The sequence below is a fragment of the Staurois parvus genome, unplaced genomic scaffold (assembly GCF_062004578.1).
Source record: "Staurois parvus isolate SC_StPar_1 unplaced genomic scaffold, SC_StPar_1.0 ptg000410l, whole genome shotgun sequence".
In the NCBI taxonomy this organism is placed as follows: domain Eukaryota; kingdom Metazoa; phylum Chordata; class Amphibia; order Anura; family Ranidae; genus Staurois; species Staurois parvus.
In genome coordinates, this window is record NW_028318206.1 from 1,645,171 (window position 1) to 1,667,161 (window position 21,991).

Sequence of the window (21,991 nt, forward strand, 5' to 3'; positions counted from 1 at the left end):
CGTTTTAAAGTTTATGTAAATTCTAAGAATACATTTCTCTTAATGTCTCCCTTGGTCTGTTAAATAAACCATTGAAAAGGTTTTATTATATCTGACAAGTGCAAATAAATAAATAACTCTTCATCCAGCCAGAAATCTTAAGAGCTGTGCTTTCTGCCTTTGGACTGTTATCAGCATTGTACCCTGCTATCTCTAAACTAAACACCTCCCCCTGTTATTGAGAAGATAGGGGGGTCTTATGTAGTCCCAAAGCCGGCCATAGATGAATCGAATCTCTGCCGGTTGATCTGCCCAGGGGCGGACTGACAACTCATGGGGCCCCCGGGCAATAGGGGATCATGGTGCTCCTGAGTCCTCGCCCACACTCAAACCACACCCAAAAAAACTATGAAGGGTACCAGGGGCCTCTCATGGGGCCCCCCTACTGACCCTGGGTCCTCAGGCAGTGCCCAAGTGCCCGAATGGTCAGTCAGCCCCTTGGTGATATATTATTGGCAAACAATGGGCATCTTGAATTGGGCCATTTTTGAAGAATGGTAGTCTATCGGATGCTAAATTGATCTTTCTTGCTTGCTTGGGAATGGCATTCCCAAGCATTCTGCCTTTGGACTGTTATCAGCATTGTACCCTGCTATCTCTAAACTAAACAACACCTCCCCCTGTTATTGAGAAGATAGGGGGGTCTTATGTAGTCCTAAAGCCGGCCATAGATGGATCGAATCTCTGCTGGTTGATCTGCCCAGGGGCAGACTGACAACTCATGGGGCCCTTGGGCAATAGGGGATCATGGGGCTCCTGAGTCCTCTCCCACACTCAAAGCACACCCAAAAAAACCTATGAAAAGTACCAGGGGCATCTCATGGGGCCCCGTACTGACCCAGTGCCCGAATGGTCAGTCCGCCCCTGGGTGATATAATATTGGCAAACAATGGGCATCTTGAATTGGGCCATTTTTGAAGAATGGTAGTCTATCGGATGCTGAATTGATCTTTCTTGCTTGCTTGGGAATGGTACAGCAGTCATTGTTACATGGATATATTGACTGATGATATTATCAAAGTGCACATCCAAAATGGTCCCACTGGTCATATGGTATTGGGAGTCTGTATGATGTTTCTTTTATATAGGTTTTGGGAGACATTAAAATACAAGAACCTTGATGCCCCCTTCAGAGTCCAAAGGCTAGCAGAATGGACCACTTATATGCCCCCGAGCCCACAGTATTTGTGCCGGTGTAGAGACCACTATAGCAATAGTTATGATCTTGTTGTTTGGTGTTGTTTTCGGTGCTCTTAGGGCAGAAGGTGATATATTTCCTAGTGGCCCTCAGTTTCTTATCTCTTCCAGTTGCAGATTCCTTCGGCTTGTTTTCGTGTCTGATAAATGGGGAGGAAAGAGAGCAGACGCATCGAGCCGTCTTCAGGTGAGTGAGACAGTTCTTGGGACTAAATGTGCTTTAGAAGTCCCTTGTCTTGTTCAGGATCTTGTCTTTTGACGCAGTTCACATGAGGGACCCTGTCTGCACACACTGTGGCAGTTTCACTTCACTACCCAAAAATATATCGATAGTTCAGCCAGATTGCACATAAATTGGTAAACACCTTTTGAGTAGCAACTAATTCCATGGTTCTGTTCTTTGTGCTTTAGAATTTGCTAACACTATACAGCAGAGGTCTCTAAACTTTCTAACCAAAGGGCCGGTTTTCTGACCTTTAGACTTTAAGGGCGCCGGATTGTGGCCAGTGAAAGTAGAAAATGTCTTGGTGTCAGTGGAAGTAAACAATGCCCCATCTATGGTATTAGGGGGAGGAACAGTGCCCCAGTGTTGGTGTCAGTGGGAGGAATAATGCCCCATCATTGGTGTCAGTGGGAGGAATAGTGCCCCAGTGTTGGCATCAGTGGGAGGAATAGTGCACCATCATTGGTGTCAGTGGGAGGAATAGTGCCCCATCATTGGTGTCAGTGGGAGGAATAGTGCCCCAGTGTTGGCGTCAGTGGGAGGAATAGTGCCCCATCATTGGTATCAGTGGGAGGAATAGTGCCCCATCATTGGTGTCAGTGGGAGGAATAATGCCCCATCATTGTTGTCAGTGGGAGGAAAAATGTCCCGCTGTTGGTGTCAGTGTGGAGAATAGTGCCTTTTATCAGAGGGAAGAAGAGTGCCCCAAGGGTCGGATAAAGATAAGCAAAGGGCCACATCTGGCCCCCCGGGCCGCAGTTTGAAGACCACGGGTATACAGTATACATGTAAATGAATAAAATCTCTGCATATTGAGATATGGTGGCTCGTAAGGCTGGCCATACATTATACAATTTTCTGTCCAATTTCTGCTCAATTTGCTTTAGATTTACCTTCAGCTATATAGTGCAAGAGCCGGCCTAATTAGATACAATTGAAAGTGTTATTTAGGTTTGACCTCATATTATATGGTTTTTGGTAAATCTAAAGAAAATTGTATAATGTATGGCTAGCCTATGTCACATGTGGTTCTCAGCTCCCTTTCATGTTGCTCACAGCAAACTCTCAGCAGCTCTCTAATACCTGCTGTCTTACCTACCTATCCTATATAATGGCCAAAAGTATGCTTTCTAACCACTTGACTCCCAAACAGGGGCAGGCTGATAACTCATGGGGCCCCCGGGCAATAGGGCATCATGGGGCCCCTGTGTCCTCACCCACACTCAAACCACACCCAAAAAAGCCTATGAAAGGTACCAGGGACATCTCATGGGGCCCCCTACTGACCCTGGGCCCTTGGGCAGTGCCCGTGTTCCCCAATGGTCAGTCCGCCCCTGCCACCAAATATGTATTTTTTAAGCAGAGGCATCTCAAGAATAAAATGGTGGGTGTTGCAATTTTTTATGTCAAACAGTCTTTGCAAAACAGTTTTTCAAATGGAATTTTTTGGGGAAAAAATACACTTTAATGACCTTTAGTGCACACAAACACAACCATTTTTTTGTAAAATATAAAATATATTATACAGAGTAAATAGATAACTAACATGCCATGCTTTGAAATTGCGTACACCCGTGGAATGGGGTCAAAATATAGTATTTAAAGATCTCCATGAGTGACGCATTAAAGGCCTTTACAGGTTAACAGTTTATAGTTATACAGGAGATCTGGAGTTAGAATTATTGCCCTCGCTCTGACATTCACAGTTATACCTCACATGTGTGACGTAATCACTGTTTACATATGAACGTAGGACTTACGTATGCGTTCATATTTACTTGTGAGCATGGGAGGACGGGGGCACTTTAAACTTTTTTTTTAATTAATTATATGATTTAAAACTTTTTTTACACTGTCCTTAAATTCTTTTTTTTTTTATCAATGTTATTGCTAGCACAAGGGATACACAACATCCCTTGTAATAAAATTGGCCTTGACAGGTCCTCTTTATGGAGAGATTTGGGGTCTGGTAGACCCCAGATGTCTCCTCCTGGCCTCCAAAGCATCTGAACAAACCAAGGTCGGTTTGATCAGATGCTTGAACAAGCCTGTAATGGCTTGTATACAAATAACTAAAACCGGGAGTGACAAAATCCTTGTCGCTGTAAGGTTCTGATCTCACAGAGGAACAACATCAGTCCTTCTCTCTCTGTGTATTGCAGCCGATGGCGCTGGTCCCCAATGGGCCAGAGAAAGGCAATAGTGGGAGGGAAGGGCAACCCCATCTGCTGCCTGTAGAAGTGATCAGGTGGCTGTATAGCCACTTGAATCACTACTACATGAAAGAGCATTGCCAGCTGAAAATGTTGATACCGGGATGATGCTAACAGGTACAGGCATCATCCTGGTATCAAGACTTAAACCTCAGGATGTCATACAATGGCCATCTGGGGAGAATTGGTTAAAGTAGACTTATAGCCAGGGGCGGACTGACAACTCATGGGGCCCCTGGGCAATAGGGGATCACGGGGCCCCTGTGTCCTTGCCCAAACTCAAAAAAGCCTATGAAAAAGGTACCAGGGACATCTCATGGGGCCCCCTACTGACCCCGGGCCCTCGGACAGTGCCCGAGTTTCCAAATGGTCAGTCCGCCCCTGCTTATAGCAAGAATAAGGAAGAGTTAAACCTCTATCATTTTTTTTTTTTTTTGCTGTCTGTGTCCTGTTGACAAGTAGCAAGAAATCTCTCCAAACTGAGGGGAATCCCCCTTTTAGTTATCACTGTACTAAGTGTCTCTATGAAAGGTTTCCCCTCACCACCTCTTCTGATGACAACTGTAAAGCATTGGAATTCCCATTACTTTTTATGAATTTACCTTGGAGGGACTCATACAGCAATAAAACAATAAAAACCTACAGCACATCAAACCCTGCCACACAACTTCATGTTGACCCATATATAGGGATGAGTGCACGGCTAATTGGTGGCACCATGTAAATTCAAGTGTAGAAAAAGCCATCATGCCAGCTTCAAATCCAAATCAACAATTTACTGAAGTCCCATATCAGTCCCATGTTATGTGTTGTGTACTGATTTGGGATGTCAGTAAATTGTTGATTTGGATTTCAAGTTGGCACAATGGCTTTTTCCCTAAATTATAATAGAAAAATTATAATAGAAAAATAGAAAATGAAAAGGTTTTTTTATCTATAGATACACCAGTGACACCATACAGATAGTCTGAGTCTTCCTTTTCATTTTTTAGCCTGCCACGTATTGCTGTAGCTGAATGTCAATCACATGCTGAGGCATTTTCTGTACACAGAGTCATCAAGATCTGATTTTTTACTCTTGGTTGCAGGTTCATGCCCCGCCACCCAGGGGAGCTAGAGCTGGAGGCAGAGGATCCGCTTTATGTGGAGGTCCAAGCTGAGGATTACTGGTATGAGGCGTATAACATGAGAACTGGGGAGAAAGGGATCTTTCCTGCTTACTATGCAGTCCAGGTGATGAAGGAACCAGATCACTTAGCAGGTGAGAGGGCCTCCTCGCTGGTTAGGTGACAACAGTAACGCAGGAGAATGTGTCTGCTTGTTTAACTAGAAGATTAAAAGGAACGCACAGGGAAAGAATATGGGGTATGCCATTGCTGGCCTGCTTTTAACCACTTGCCCTCCTGAGGATTTACCCCCCTTAATGACCAGGCCTCTTTTTGCTACTCGGCGCTGCACTAATTCAACTGATAATTGCGCGGTCATGCAATGCTGCACCCAAAGGAAATTTACGTCCTTTTTTTCACACATAGAGCTTTCTTTCAGTGGTATTTGATCACCTGTGCGCTTTTTATTTTTCACGCTATAAACAAAAAAAGACCAAAAATTTTGAAGAAAAACAATATTTTTTACTTTCAGCTATAAAAAATATATAGTAAACTCAAAGTTAGTTATAAATTTAGGCCAAAATGTATTCTGCTACATGTTTTTGGTAAAAGAAATCCCAATAAGTGTATATTGATTGCTTTGTGTGACAGTTATAGCGTCTACAAACTATGGTATAGATACTGCAATTTACGCCATTTTTTTGCTATACAGCGCTGCGCTAGTGTAACGGACAATTGCGCGGTCATGTAATACGGTACATAAATGAAATTTACCTCCTTTTTTTCCCACAAATTGTGCTTTCTTTCGGTGGTATTTGATCGCCTGTGCGTTTTTTATTTTTTGCGCTATAAAAAGAAAAGGCTGACAATTTTGACAATTGTTTTTTTACAATATTTTGGACTTTGTGCTATAAAACGTCCAGTAAAAAAAAATGTAAAAATCAAATTTAGTCATAAATTTCTGCCAAAATGTATTCTGCGACATGTCTTTGCTAAAAAAAAAACCCAATACGTGTAAATTAATTGGTTTACGTTAAAGTTATAGCGTTTACAAATGGCGGGAAAGATACTGAGATTTTTCATTTTTTTTATACTAATAATGGCGGCGATCAGCGACTTATGGCACCGATCAGCGACTTATAGCGGGACTGCGGGACCACGGCGGACATTCTGACACTGGGGGGGAAGTGATTTGGGGTCACTGACATCCCCAGTGACACCAATACAGTGATCAGTGCAAAAAAAAAAACACTGACACTGTACTAATGGCACTGTGGAGGAAGGGGTTAACTTTATTATTCACTGAAAGGGTTAACTGTGTGAGGGGAGTGTTTAACTAGGGGGCGGGGGGTGGGAGACACACTGATCCAGACAGATAAACTCTTCTGTTCCGATCAGCGTGTCAGGAGCTGTCAGGGAACTGACAGAAAGCACAGCTACTGCAGCTGTGATCTCTGTCAGTGATTGCCGCTAATCGCCGGGACATAGCTGGTAACGACCGGCTGTGACCCGGCAACTGACATCCGCGGCCATGATCGGTGGGACAGGTAGGGCGGTGGCGCGCCTCGTGCGAGCCCCCTACCTGTTTTGAAAACACACGTTTTAAAACGGTGTTTTGCCCAGCCGCGCACTTGACAATTTTACATTGGTTGTTTTTGGCTTTTAAAGTTTTATTCTACAGCCAGTAAACCCCCCCAGCATGTTATCCTATGTGTCCATGCACACATACACTGTAATCAATGTTTTTTGGCTGGAAAAAAACCCCAGGACTAGTGGATTTCTAGAGGAGTTTTTTTAGCTGTAAAAACGCTCTAACGCTGAAAAACGCGGTAAAACACAGGTGTTTTGGACTTTTTTGACCCCCCCCCCCAAAAAATTAGGGGGGGTAAAAAAAATTCTAAAAACTGTAAAGGCGGGAAAACGCAGCTAAACGCTAATGCAAAAACGCTAAAAAAAGCAGAAAAACTCAAGTTTTTAACGTGACTTTACACAGCTAACATTACCAGCGTTATCAAAACGTCCCGTGTGCATGAGGACTTGTAGAGAAAATGAGGGTCAGAGATTGTGGAAATGCTGCATTTTTGGCTGGAGATATACTACAGAAGACAATATGAAACTGGGAACATGCTACATGAGGCTAGTAGAGATCAGTGCAATTACCTTAATCAATGTTCCCCCTACAGACTGCTGAGAGCCGCACATCCAGGGATGGACTGACAACTCATGGGGCCTCCGGGCAATAGGGGATCATGGGGCCCCTGTGTCCTTGCCCAAACTCAAAAAAGCTTATGAAAAAGGTACCAGGGGCATCTCATGGGGCCCTCTACTGACCCCGGGCCCTCAGGCAGTGCCCGAGTTTCCAAATGGTCAGTCCGCCCCTGAGCAAATCATATACCATAGGGCCTCAGATTGGGCACCAGGGGCCTACAGAGTGGTCAGCCGCCCACCCCCTGTGCGACTGGCATTGGAAAGCCCTGCACAATAAGTTTATTACTGGAAAGTTTTTCGTAGTTATGAATATCACCAAATTACCTGCCCATCGACATCCTCTCCATGGGATTAGCAGTTTTATTTTATAAAATGTATTTATTCATTTCAGGTACTTATATAGTGCTGTCAATTTACTCAGCGCTTTACATATACAGTCAGGTCCATAAATATTGGGACATCGACACAATTCTAAAATTTTTGGCTCTATACACCACCACAATGGATTTGAAATAAAACAAACAAGATGTGCTTTAACTGCAGACTGTTAGCTTTAATATGAGGGTATTTACATCCAAATCAGGTGAACGGTGTAGGAATTACAACAGTTTGCATATGTGCCTCCCACTTGTTAAGGGACCAAAAGTAATGGTACAATTGGCTTCTCAGCTGTTCCATGGCCAGGTGTGTGTTATTCCCTCATTATCCCAATTACAATGAGCAGATAAAAGGTCCAGAGTTCATTTCAAGTGTGCTATTTGCGTTTGGAATCTGTTGCTGTCAACTCTCAAGATGAGATCCAAAGAGCTGTCACTATCAGTGAAGCAAGCCATCATTAGGCTGAAAAAACAAAACAAACCCATCAGAGAGATAGCAAAAACATTAGGCGTGGCCAAAACAACTGTTTGGAACATTCTTAAAAAGAAGGAACGCACCTGTGAGCTCAGCAATACCAAAAGACCCGGAAGACCACGGAAAACAACTGTGGTGGATGACCGGAAAATTCTTTACCTGGTGAAGAAAACACCCTTCACAACAATTGGCCAGATCAAGAACACTCTCCAGGAGGTAGGTGTATGTGTGTCCAAGTCAACAATCAAGAGAAGACTTCACCAGAGTGAATACAGAGGGTTCACCACAAGATGTAAACCATTGGTGAGCCTCAACAACAGGAAGGCCAGATTAGAGTTTGCCAAACGACATCTAAAAAAGCCTTCACAGTTCTGGAACAACATCCTATGGACAGATGAGACCAAGATCAACTTGTACCAGAGTGATGGGAAGAGAAGAGTATGGAGAAGGAAAGGAACTGCTCATGATCCTAAGCATACCACCTCATCAGTGAAGCATGGTGGTGGTAGTGTCATGGCGTGGGCATGTATGGCTGCCAATGGAACTGGTTCTCTTGTATTTATTGATGATGTTACTGCTGACAAAAGCAGCAGGATGAATTCTGAAGTGTTTCGGGCAATATTATCTGCTCATATTCAGCCAAATGCTTCACAACTCATTGGACGCCACTTCACAGTGCAGATGGACAATGACCCAAAGCAGACTGCAAAAGCAACCAAAGAGTTTAAGGGAAAGAAGTGGAATGTTCTGCAATGGCCAAGTCAATCACCTGACCTGAATCCGATTGAGCATGCATTTCACTTGCTGAAGACAAAACTGGAGGGAAAATGCCCCAAGAACAAGCAGGAACTGAAGACAGTTGCAGTAGAGGCCTGGCAGAGCATCACCAGGGATGAAACCCAGCGTCTGGTGATGTCTATGCGTTCCAGACTTCAGGCTGTAATTGACTGCAAAGGATTTACAACCAAGTATTAAAAAGTGAAAGTTTGATTTATGATTATTATTCTGTCCCATTAGTTTTGGTCCCTTAACAAGTGGGAGGTACATATGCAAACTGTTGTAATTCCTACACCGTTCACCTGATTTGGATGTAAATACCCTCAAATTAAAGCTGACAGTCTGAAATTAAAGCACATCTTGTTAGTTTCATTTTAAATCCATTGTGGTGATGTAAAGAGCCAAAAATGTTAGAATTGTGTCGATGTCCCAATATTTATGGACCTGACTGTATATTGTAAATTCACATCAGTCCCTAACCCTTAAGGGGCGCACAATCTAAATGCCATAATCCTCACAAAACTACCTCATCTAAATGATGAAAACACTGAGAGATGAAAATGGAGAAATCTACTCCAATGTCACTGTTCATGTTACCAAACGAAAGCATGCCCATCATTCAGCCCATCATGGGATCCTCTTGGTTTATGATGAGTGCTTTAATTCCCAACCTTTGATCTACCACCACCATTTTATCCTTCCTCCATGATATGGATGTATTACATGATGGGGATTGGTTACTTCCAGAGAATAAAGAGGCTCTAAGCCATTACTTTACAATTCTAAAGTCAGATTCCTACAACACAAGGGTCACCTTGCCATGGAGGGTATTGGTTGAGATCCCAACGTTCAGCTTTAACACTTTTCCTGTTCTGTACAGAAACTCGAGCCTCTGATTGGGTGGATCAGTTTTGGGTGAAGTTCCTCGGTTCGGTGCAGGTTCCATATCACAAAGGGACTGACGTTCTCTGCACCGCCATGCAAAAGGTGGGTACTGCATTCAGAAGTGACCAAAGTTACTTGTAAAGGACAATGGTCCTGGACCTCCCCAATGTTCAGAGTGGTGCTATTTTTTGAATGATTCTGTGTTTTACTTTTTTTCCAGATTGCTATGTCCCGTCGCCTTACAGTGCTGTCAAACCCGCCCTCAAGCTGCATCCTGGAGATCAGTCTGCGGGGGTTAAAGATTGCAGTGCACGGGGAGGATCCTCACGATCATAGCCAGGTACTGTAACCATATCAGGAAGATGGGCCCGTGGTATTCTGGGATTTTATTTCACATTGCATACTTGACATTTCAAAAACGTTTTTGGGGGACACGTTTTTTTTTCTGTGCGTCCAGAAAGACAATGTAGGTGGAGCATCTATTTTAATTAGGAGTGGGGCATTCATTTAATATGGTTACATGAAGCATATCATTAACATATTAATTTATATGTTTCAGGTATCTATATATATATATATAGAGAGAGAGAGAGACTACAATTTATGCAGTGCTTTATACCCTCTATGTAACATTACACCCCCACAATTTTTCTGCCCCCTATAACATCTCCCTACACCTTCTCTAACCCCATACAAGTCCCCTGACCTTCCTATAAATTTCCTGACGCTTTTACATTTTCTGACTCCCAGAATTACCAGCAGACCCCCTGATCCTATCTGCTTTTCCCCTCACTCTGCACCCCCTCACAGTGCCCCCCATCCCCCTCTTTTCCACTTCTGGATCCGGTGCCAATCGGTGTTGGTTGGTCTGCTCTCCACTAACATGCGTTGTGCTGGCTGTACTGAGCTGCTCTCCTCCACCACCCTCAGCCTGGGGGGACTATAGGTACCAGCATGCCAGCTTCTGCCATCTCTGACCGCCACCATCAATCTCAGCATTAGGTGAAGCTGCCACTGAATGGAGGGACTGCAATAATCAGCATGCCAGCCCGTATTACTAATATGAGCATCACCAGGAACCCTATGATATGCGTGTAGAACTAAAAGTCCCTGGGGGTCCTGAAAGTCACAAGCTATGATGCGATTATTAGTTCCCCAGCAGTCACTGGTGATCACTTCTAGAGAGGTGAAAGGGACATTGTGGTTACTGTGTGGGCTAGAACTACAACTTCCAGCAGTCTCTGATATCCAGGGGTACCCCCTTGTACCGGTTTCTGTAGTAAATGAATATGCTGGGACTTTCAGTTCCACATTGGACCTATTCCTGAGCGGTCAAGAACTACAAGTCACAGCATACTCTGTTTGCCTGGGATAGAGGTCAGCATGCTGGGACTTGTGGTTCACCTGAAAGAACAGCAATAGGAGACTCTCCAGCTGATATGGAACTACAAGTCTCAGCATAACCACCCCCCAGCATCCCTGTCTGCACAATAGTAGTACTACTTCACTGTCACATTCACTCAGGAGCGGGAAGGAATTTTTTTCCCTGCAAGAGTAAATTGGATCATGCTTTACTGGGTTTTTATGCCTTCCTCTGGATGAACTGTGGGTGTAGGAGTATATCTTCTTTGGTTGAACTGGATGGACTTTTGTCTTTTTTCAGCCAGATTAACTATGTAACTTGCCACAGACCCCTGTTGCTCTCACTCACAGTCTGCAGCCTTACACATGCACCAGCAGAAGGCAAGCCTTGCCCCTGTCAAATGAGAAGCCTTGCAGGCTCCACCCCCCCAGAGATGCTCAGTCTCCCAATGAGAGCCTTATGCCTAGTACACACGATCAGATAATTGGATCTGTTCGTTAGAACCAATCATGACAGTTCATGCAACAATATCCGAAGGGACAAGCACGAAAATGTTTCTCGTACGATAACAGAACAAATGATTTTCCTTTAATCAGTACAGTATTTGTCCATAAAAAATGGAGTGATCAAGAGCACGCATGCTCGGAAACAAAAGAATAAAATTCAATACATTACTTCTGAAGTTGTATTCTGTCGTACGAGAATTTTCGTAACTTCTTCATTTTCGATATGAAACTAGCATATGCATTACCACGTCTGTTATTTCATCATGGACAGCAAGTTAGAACAAAGAGAAAGTGAAATCTGCCACAGAGACGTTTGACTAGGCATCGTTCGAGGTGTTTTGAGTGGCACACAAGCTTCAAGAGTGGAAAAATATCAGTGGAAGACGACGAGAGATCAGGAAGACCTTCAACGAGCTTAACCCCCGGAAATGTCAAAACCATTGGCAACTTGATGATCGTTGGAGAACAATGCACAACATTGCCCCCATTGTCGGGGTGTCATACGGAACAGTGCAGGCAATCCTCACGTGTGATTTGAACATGCGCAGTGTTGCTGCCAAGTTCTTCCCCAGGCTGCTGACCCAGGAGCAGAATGAACACCACGTTGAAGTCTGCCAAGAACTCTGTCATCATGACATGGATGATCCATCCGTCATGTCTAGGATCATACCAGTGACGAAACTTGGGTGCACGGGTTTCATGCAGAACTTCACATTTGCTCTTTGTTCTAACTTGCTGTCCATGAAGAAAGAGCAGACCTGGTAATGCATATGGTCAGAATAGAACCAGTTGCACAGCTCCCGAAATACTCAGGATGATGCCTTTTGACTTATGAAGATTGGTGCTCCCTGTGACTGTGCATGCAACCTTGTGCTGCCATCTGTTGGCGTGTTACAAAGCTTTTTGATACCACCTCATAGTTGTTGCACAAAATACATAGACACTGTAGTCCAACAACTTGCATGCTCTACGGGACTCTGCGCCCAAATGAATGAGATACAAAAGTGTGAGAGTTAATTTGGACTTTCAAGCGGAACTGAACTCACCTCTGAATGCTCTCTCGCCAGCACTGACATCTCCCCAGCCTTGACTTACTATTATTATACAGGATTTATATAGCGCCAACCCTTTGCTCAGCGCTTTACAATAAAAAGGGAGACAATACAGCAACAATACAGTTCAATACAAGAGGGTTAGGAGGGCCCTGCCCCTTGGAGCGTACAATCTAAGAGGGAGGGGCTAGTGATACAAAAGGTAGTAACTGTGGGGGATGGACTGGTAGGAGGAATAGAAGATTCCATTATTAGCTGAAGGTGGGATAGGCTTTCCTGAAGAGAAAGGTTTTCAGAGATCGCCTAAAAGTGGGCAGAGTAGGCGATAGTCGGATAGATTGGGGTAGAAAGTTCCAGAGGATGGGGGAAGCTCTGGAGAAGTCCTGGAGACGAGCATGGGAGGAGCAGACAAAGGAGCTAGAGAGCAGGAGGTCTTGCAAGGAGCGGAGAGTATGGTTTGGGTGATATTTGGAGACAAGATCGGTGATGTAATTTGGGGAGGAGTTATAAATGGCTTTATATGTTATTGTTAATGTTTTGAATTTTATTCTTTGGGCAATGGGAAGCCAGTGGAGGGATTGGCAGAGAGGGATGGAGGTCACTGAGTGCAGGCCAGTGGAGGGATTGGCAGAGAGGGATGGAGGACACTGAGTGGAGGCCAGTGGAGGGATTGGCAGAGAGGGATGGAGGACACTAAGTGGAGGCCAGTGGAGGGATTGGCAGAGAGGGATGGAGGACACTAAGTGGAGGCCAGTGGAGGGATTGGCAGAGAGGGATGGAGGACACTGAGTGGAGGCCAGTGGAGGGATTGGCAGAGAGGGATGGAGGACACTGAGTGGAGGCCAGTGGAGGGATTGGCAGAGAGGGGTGGCAGATACAGAATGGTTAGTACGGTGGATGAGTCTGGCAGCAGCATTCATGATAGACTGAAGAGGGGATAGCCTGCGATGAGGTCAGCCAATGAGGAGGGAGTTACAATAGTCAAGGCGAGAGATAACCAGGGAGTGAATAAGTTGCTCAGTAGTTTCCGAGGTTAGGAACGGGCGTATCTTGGAGATGTTGCGGAGGTGAAGTCTATAAGATTTGGACAGTGATTGGATTTGGGGCTGAAAGGACAGATGGGAGTCTAGGATTACACCTAGTACCCTGGCATGAGGGGAGGGACTGATGATTGTATTGTTGATCTTGAACAATATTGTGCAGCGCTGTTTAGTGAAATAACACCCTCTACTAAATCATGAAGTAATAGCAGTGCTATGTGACAAATAAATTATATGACGAATGTTCATCCAAATAAAGTCCTCCACAATCAGAAAACAAGGTCTTGTGCCTTTAAAATAAGTGCCACACTTTGCTTGATCCAGCAATATTGAATGACTGCACTACCACCAGATGTCCACTCACCTTCAATATAGGACCTCAACATCAACTGTTCGGTCATACGGCGCCTTTTGTCCCTTTGTTGGACCATGTGCATCTCCTTTTGTATATCCCGAATCAATGTCCACATAGTGTTTTATCCTTTAAAATGTTTAATTGCTTCAAAAAACAGAAAAAATGCGCTCCCTTGTGAAAGGTGCACCAGATATTTACAGCATGAATATGAGAAATGGCGGTCCTGTGCAATACCACCCTCACCGCTATGATTTCTATACTCTCTAATCCTAAAGAGCATCGTGACATCATCCAAGCTACTGCCCCTACGCGTTTCAACACCACACACATTACTTCTCCCGGTGGATTGTGATTGGCCATCTCCCCAACCTCACCTGGATTCAGGACCTTCCGCCATCTTGATTTGTGAAGTGTGCAAACTGAGGTGTACTGAGATTGTATATTCTACAGATTGCAAACAGGAAGGTGTGTTTTGTTACAGAAGAGACATCGCAGGACTCTTCTGCAGGCAAGAACCTGCCTGCTCCCGATTTTTACATTTTTATAAACCTCTGAAATGAAAAATGAACAAAGCATATTCTTCTATTGGGTTTCCTTGCCTTAGTGTGATTTCTGTCTCCTCTTTCATTTATCTGCTATCTGCATGAGTCACCATAAAATATACGGAGCAAAGGGTGCAACAGCCTAGTGCATTATCCTTCGATATCTTTTACTAATAACATTTAGTGATAAGTAATATACTTACAAACCAACATGAGCATGAGCTTGTCAGACAGAATCCAGCTCAAACCCTCGGTACATCATATCACATAAAGGAACAATGTAGGTCCGTAAGGCCCTCTGGTCCTCCTCCAGACCCTGCACTTTCTGCTTTCCAGCTCTGCCCCCAAAGGGAGTACACAGTGACGTTAGGGAGGGTGTTGGATTCTTCACATGTGATGTAGTGGGGGTGGGGTGCTCTGGACATCTAGACTTCCAGATACAACTGGCCCTTTGACGGCAACCTAATGCTGATACGGCCTGCGATGAAATGGAGTTTGACACCCCTGGTCTATGCAGACATCAAACAATCCTGGGAGATGGTCCTGCCCCCCCTCCCCTCCAGCACACAGCAGGTGATTGGCAGCCTCAGTCTTTCAAGTTTCCCTATGAGACTGTGTGAAGAGAGTGTGGCCACTCAGGTCCCAGATTACACTCAGGTTCCTGCTCAGTGCTGTGCAGTGTGTGATGTCAGATCTCCACCCCCTACCTTCTGGCGCTAAGGAATGCTGTGCAAAATGTGTACTTTAGCAGGCTGTAGAGGAGAAAGGGATGCCGATGAACAGATACAACTTATGTAGGAGGATTTGCTTCAATGTTACATGTAAGAGATTACAACCACTTTAGGTACCTCTTGCTGAGAATAGGATCTCTGACTCAAAGCAAGTCCAGTTAAGTAAACCACACAAATCACCAAGGAAAATGTCACCAATGAGAATTAGAAGGATGATGTATTTCTTTACTACACATTGTAAGCAGCTGTCCTTTGTTTCCCTAACAGGTGAACACATGCAGCCATTTCTTCCAGCTAAAGAATATTTCTTTCTGTGGCTACCACCCTAAGAACAGCAAGTGAGTATTGAGTGGAGTGGGATGCTTGAGTGTCTTGTCCCTGTCATTCCACAATACCTTTTACCACTTGATCCTTTGTCTCCGCAGATATTTTGGCTTCATCACTAAGCATCCTTCAGACCATCGGTTTGCATGTCATGTATTTGTCTCCGAGGAATCTACCAAACCCCTGGCAGAATCTGTCGGGTAAGTCTCCGGGCAGTGTCTGAGTAAGAGTACTTGTGCATCAAACATGCAACAGCCTGGCCACTGAGCTGTAAATAGTAAGACTGGAGCGCCCCCTAGTGAACTGAATTATAATTGAGTACATTTTCGTTACGCTGCATTAAATTCAAAACAAAAATTGTAATATTGCAGCCTTCCAATCATTAGATGCGATGGCTGCATTCTTTTTTTAACCACTTCCCGACCGGCCGTTGCATATAAACGGCCGGACGGTGGCAGTGCAGGGTCGGGTGGCCGTTTATGAACGGCCTCCCCGCACCCTGCTTGTGCACGCTCCCTGGGAGCGCGCAGCACCGCGATCTGGTGCCCGCTGTGTCCCCCGGACACAGTGAAACACCGATCGTCTGTACGAGGTCCCGATCATGTGATCACTGATTGGCCAATCAGTGATCACATGCAAAGTAGTAAGCAAGATGTCACTTGTGACATCATTGCTTACTACGTGTGAAATCTGTGAATGATCACAGAGGTCACATGGTACAAGGCTATTCACAACAGCCTTGTACCATGTGACAAGCTGTGACCAATCACAGCTCACTCAGTACTTCTCAATGAGTGCAAGAATGCACACAGAGAGAGAAATGATTGCTTTTACATCCTATATGGGTGTAAAAGCAATCGGTGTAAAAAAAAAAAGAAAAAAATCTTCATCACCCCCCACAAGTAGTGCAGTGTCACGATGGTGACACTGTACTGCTAGGGTGACAGTATGTAAAAAAAAAAAATAAATAAAAAATAATAATATAAAAAAATAAAATAAAAATGTCAAAAAAATGTTTAAAAATTATAATTTTTGGTTATAAACTAATTTTTTTTTTTTTTTTTTTTTTACTAAAAAGATAACAGAATAAATTTTGGCAAAAATATGATGAAATATTATTTATTTGCAAAATTTTATTAAATTTTATTAATTTTATTAAAAAAAAGTTTTGTTCAAAATTTGTGGACTTTTTCATTTACATAGCAAAAAAAATAAAAATCCCAGCGGTGAATAAATACCACCAAAATAAAGCTTTATCTGTCTCAAAAAAATAAAAAATTAATTTGGGTACAGTGTTGCATGACTGCGCAATTGTCATTCAAAGTGTGATAGCGCTGAAAGCTGAAAATTGCCCTGGACAGGAAGGGGGTGAAAGTGTCCGGTCTGGAAGTGGTTAAGCTTTTTTCACCTGGTGATCTGGCCAGTAGCACACCTCCTGTATTAGGGTGCCTACACTCTGGATGAAGGAGCACAGCGGGCACCTTCATCCAGAGTGTAGGCACCCTAATACAGGAGGTGCCTACACTCTGGATGAAGGAGCACAGGGGGCACCTTTGACAGCAGCATTGTCAGTCAGGGGGGAGGGGAGTGTTATATGGACTAGCAGATTTAGATACACTAAAAATTGAAGGTAAACTCAAGATCACACTGCAGTTACAGCAGTTTGTTTTCCTTTTGGGAAAAAGATTTGTTTGAATAAATAAAAGCTGATCATTGTAAGCACCCCTGTCAGTGCTAAATGGTTTGTCTCTAACTGCTACATCTGCAGGACAGCTTTTTCTGTTAAAAAAACAACAGACTTACTGACCAGATCACCAGGTAAAAGGAAAGGAAAAAAATCCTACAAAATGTAGGATTCTCTAGGAATCTGTTATACTTTACCATCACCTAGTGGTCAAGTATGAGAATTACTGCTAGCACCCCAGTTATTGTAAGTGGTTCCATAGCTTGTTATACTCTGTTCAATACTGATTGTACACCCTGATTCAATTTATCCAGCATTACAATGCAAGTCTCATCATGTCAGGACTCTTTCAATGAGGGCTGTAGCTGTTACTCAGCTCTACTGTGGCTATAGGTTATTTTTTTTTATTTTTTTTTGTAATGGTTGAACTGGATGGACTTTTGTCTTTTTTTTCAGCCAGACTAACTATGTAACTACTATGTACTGGCATAGAGTACTAGAAAGAAGGCCAGTAAGCACCAATTTCAATTCGGAAAAAGGGGCATTTCCAAAACTAATCACAAATCAAAACACGTGAAGAGTCCAGGATTAGGGCTGATTTACACAGGTACAAAGGCCCATACAGTGTGTTAGCACCATTTATTTGTGTGTCTAGCAACAGGGAGCTACATGCAGGCAGCCTATGTTAGTCAATGGAGATACGGTGGCTGTACAAAATCAGCTGCACATCTGAGTATGACATGGCACAGGGGTGGGTATGCAGCCTTGAACGCAGGCACTCTATGTTTGGGGCCGCACCCCCATCCCTGCACGCCTGTCAAAATTGGATGTGCAGGTAAGTCCATACAGCCTCTGAGGTGGGAAGACTGAAGGTACATTTTTTTTTTAATTACAGCAGAGAGATATCATGACTCTTCTGCAATAAAGGGCATGTCTGCTCTATGGGTGGACTGACAACTCATGGGGCCCCCGGGCAATAGGGGATCATGGGGCCCCTGTGTCCTTGCCCAAACTCAAAAAAGCCTATGAAAAAGGTACCAGGGGCATCTCTTGGGGCCCCCTACTGACCCTGGGCCCTCAGGCAGTGCCCAAGTTTCCAAATGGTCAGTCCGCCCCTGGTCTGCTCCCAATTTTATAATTTATAAAGTTACAGTCTAACTGCTTGATGCCCGCGATATAGCCGTAGGATGGCTACAGCAGGTTATTCAGTTCTGGGAGGATGTCCATGGATGTCCTCCCAGAACCCCAAATCCCGCCTCCTGGAGCACACATCAGGCGTGTTTTGTGACCGGTGTGTCCAATCATAGCTGATCACACGTAAACAGACTTGCTGGTTATTGGCAGTCCTTGCCTCGCAAGCTGTGTCTGTATGAGGGAAGGAGAGCCAATAGTCGGAAAGGCTGTCAGTCAGGGGCAGACTGACAACTCATGGGGCCCCCGGGCAATAGGGGATCATGGGACCCCCTGTGTCCTTGCCCAAACTCAAAAAACCTATGAAAAAGATACCAGGGGCATCTCATGGGGCCCCCTACTGACCCTGGGCCCTCGGGTAGTGCCCAAGTTTCCAAATGGTCAGTCCGCCCCTGCTGTCAGTGCATCGTTTACACTGAAAATCAGGACACCGATCATCAATGCCCTGATTATCAGTGCAGCCTATCAGTGCCTCCTCATTAGTGCCCATCAGTCCAGCTTATCAATGCCCATCAGTGAAGAAGAAAGATTACTTATTTGCAAAATTTTATAACAGAAAAACATTTTTTTTCGCAATTTTTGGTCTTTTTTCATTTGTTTAGCAAAAACTAAAAGGACAAGTGGTAATAAAATACCACCAAAAGAAAGCTCTATCTGTCTCAAAAAATGATCAAAAATTTAATTTGGTACAGTGTTGCATGACCGCGCAATTGTCATTCAAAAAAAGACAGCACTGAAAGCTGAAAATTGGCGTGGGCAGGAAGTGTGAAAGTGCCCTGTATTGAAGTGGTTCAAGAGGTATTAAACCCAAAACCAAAAATGTATTATGTTGCAGCTTTCCAATCACTAAATATGGTGGCTGCATCTGTTTTCTTTTCTGTGACTTTTTTCCCTCTGGTTTCACCTGGTGATCTGTCCAGTAACACACCTCCGCTATTAGTGAGACACAAATCTGGATGACTGACCACAGGAGGCACAGCAGACAACAGCCTTGTCAGGTATAGAGAGAGAAAAGGAGGGGCCCAAGAACAGAACCTTGGGGTACACCCAGGGGCGGACTGACCATTTGGAAACTCAGGCACTGCCCGAGGGCCCAGGGTCAGTAGGGGGCCCCATGAGATGCCCCTGGTACCTTTTTCATAGGCTTTTTTGAGTTTGGGCAAGGACACAGGGGCCCCATGATCCCCTATTGCCCGGGGGCCCCATGAGTTGTCAGTCTGCCCCTGGGTACACCCTCTTGCGGCTATATGAATGAAGCCTATATCAGTTGGCTTACTTTCTTCTCCCAAGGGCCAACACCAGGATACTATTGTGGTTGTCTCATTCTTGTAACAATGAAAATCCTCTCCTCAGACCTTTTCACACACCGGTACCTCTGCCTGCCATTTACTAATATTAGGCTTTTCTTTTTCAGGAGAGCCTTCCAACAGTTTTACAAAGAGTTTGTGGAATACACATGTCCCACAGAAGATATATATCTGGAGTAGCCATGGATTCGGAACACGGACGTCTGTTCTGTGCATGGACTATAAATGTAAGCAGGAAGCTGCCGAACTTCGAGATGAGCAATAGGCTAGAGGCCTGCTTCTCGTCTCAGTCCCGAAGAACTGGAGGACCGGTTGTGTGAATGTCAGCCAAGGTGATCATGGGTGGTTCCTCCATATAACTTCCCCCAATAACCTTCTCCCTTCTTGGACTTGCCCTTAACCCACTTCTACATAATCAAGGATCAGAGGGTGCAAGTGGACTAAGGCACTCCCCCGTGTACTGCAAGTGGAATGTTCCAGCATGTGCAAAGTGTAAGAAGAGGAAGAAACCAATGGAACGTAGAAGGGGAGTGGAAGAAAGCAAGCTGGCTTTGCAAGCCAACAGACTGTTTGTACTCAGACACTGTGTATGGAGAAATATAGTATTTATTTAAAAAGAGAGGGCTAGCATATGATTGCGTGCATTAAACTGTATATTAGTAACAGAGAGCGTGTCGCTGCATTACATGCATAGTGAAACATGGCGATGATGTATGTGGAAAGCGAGACAGAGGTAGTGAAGCTCTATTATAAGAACTAAACGGAAGGAGATATAGCATTAGAGTTCATAGCAACCAATCAAATGTAAGGTTTCATTGTATAAGCTGCCCCACACTGGGCAATTGATCAGTATGGGCAAGAATCTCACTGGACCTTATGGTCAAGCATATGAAAAGATGTTTTCTTGCCTTTACCTACCAGATTCTTTTATGGGTCTAGGGTAGACTTGAAGATCAATGATTGCTTGCTAGGAGCAATACATTTTCTCCTTCAGACATCGTATAAAATTGTGAATTTGACATTCACCAAGCACTCACTGCAGGTGAATCTTCTGGGTGCATGTGCTTTAAAGTTGAACTCCAGGAAAGCTAAAAGTCCTCCCTTGCTGTGGGTTTGCACCTGTGCTGCAAGGGTTAACTGCTTGTTTCTCTTTAGGGGATGAGTAAAGCACTTTTCATTTCTGATCCTCCATTCCTGTACCTAAACCAGTCCCCTGCAGCCTCTTCTCCCCAACGCTCCATTGCTCTAAGAGACATTATGAAGGCCAATTCTGGGTTCATAGCTAGGGGTGCGCCGTCTGCCAGAGACCGGAGGATTGGGCAAGTAAAAGTGCTTTCTCTTATGTCCATTGAGGGTCACAGTTCTTCTGTTCTTGTCCATAAGGTAGCAGCGCTTCTTACAGTTTGCGGTTAGTGATGCGTGTTGTTCATTGTGGCTCTTCCCTTCGTCCATCGGCTTGTTTCCAAGGTTCTGGCTTCGGTACTGGAGTTGCTGAAACACTAGTGGATCACCTGAATGGCTACATGGACGATCCTGGGAAGGATCATCCATGTAGGCATTCCACCGGTACCCCGGTGTCTCAGCAACTCCAGTACCAAAGCCAGAACCTTGGCAACAATCCGATGGGTGGAGGCCAGGCTGAAGGGAAGAGCCACAGTTGACAATGTGCATCCCTAACCCCAAAACTTAGGAAGCGCCAATACCTTACAATCAAGAGTTGAAGAGTTTTGTCCGTTGATTTACTCAGAAATAGGGATTTTATGGTGAGTAATAAAAGATCCCATTTTTCCTATTCCCTAGACAGAAACAAGCAGTTAACAGTAGCAAGACTGTATGGGAGCACTTTTAGTTTTCCTGGAGTTGACCTTTAAATGAAGGATTAATTTGCCACCAGTGAATGTTTAGTGATTAATACCTTTATTCCTTGGTGCTTGTTTATGAAAATGAAGCTTAATGTGTCAATAAACAGCCCCGTTTTACAATCTGTGCAAAGATGACTTGAGGTGAGAAGGTGGCTTATGACCTATGAAGGGGCTCACAATGAGCATCTCCAACTTTTTGGTTAAATCCTTATGCCAATATGCCCTCAACCTTCATCCTTCAGTGGTGAGGACTTAGGGATGAAGAGCTCAGCTTTGCGATTTATAGTCATTGGCAACAAGAACAAGCAGATATTCCCTGTCTATGGCCACATGTCTTCATGGCAATGATGGATCTTGGTACCTACCCACCCTTAATTGCATTGCTGATCCACTTGGGCCCTGGACACATTTTGTTGCTTACTTTGATTTGGCCAATGAGTGAACCAACACTGACAAGGAAACTTATTCCATAACTGTTAACAAATGATTTTATGATTGAAAACACCCATTATAGCCCCCTAGGGAGCCCTTACA

At 44.2% G+C, this 21,991-nt stretch overlaps 1 protein-coding gene across 3 annotated transcripts in view; it reads left to right on the top strand.

The window, feature by feature from the left end:
- The window catches only part of MAPK8IP1 (mitogen-activated protein kinase 8 interacting protein 1), a 136,201-nt gene extending 114,624 nt beyond the window's left edge, over positions 1-21,577 (top strand). For 2 of the 3 annotated variants that reach the window (XM_089686766.1, XM_089686768.1), the window contains exons 6-12: positions 1,348-1,423; positions 4,761-4,933; positions 9,496-9,602; positions 9,721-9,840; positions 15,357-15,427; positions 15,515-15,613; positions 19,703-21,577. In XM_089686766.1, coding sequence (XP_089542892.1) covers positions 1,348-1,423; positions 4,761-4,933; positions 9,496-9,602; positions 9,721-9,840; positions 15,357-15,427; positions 15,515-15,613; positions 19,703-19,775 — 719 coding nt within the window. In that variant the 3' untranslated portion in view covers positions 19,776-21,577. The remainder of the gene's footprint in view (positions 1-1,347; positions 1,424-4,760; positions 4,934-9,495; positions 9,603-9,720; positions 9,841-15,356; positions 15,428-15,514; positions 15,614-19,702) is intronic. The other variant, XM_089686767.1, reaches the window with a different exon arrangement.
- The last annotated feature ends 414 nt before the right edge of the window (positions 21,578-21,991 follow it).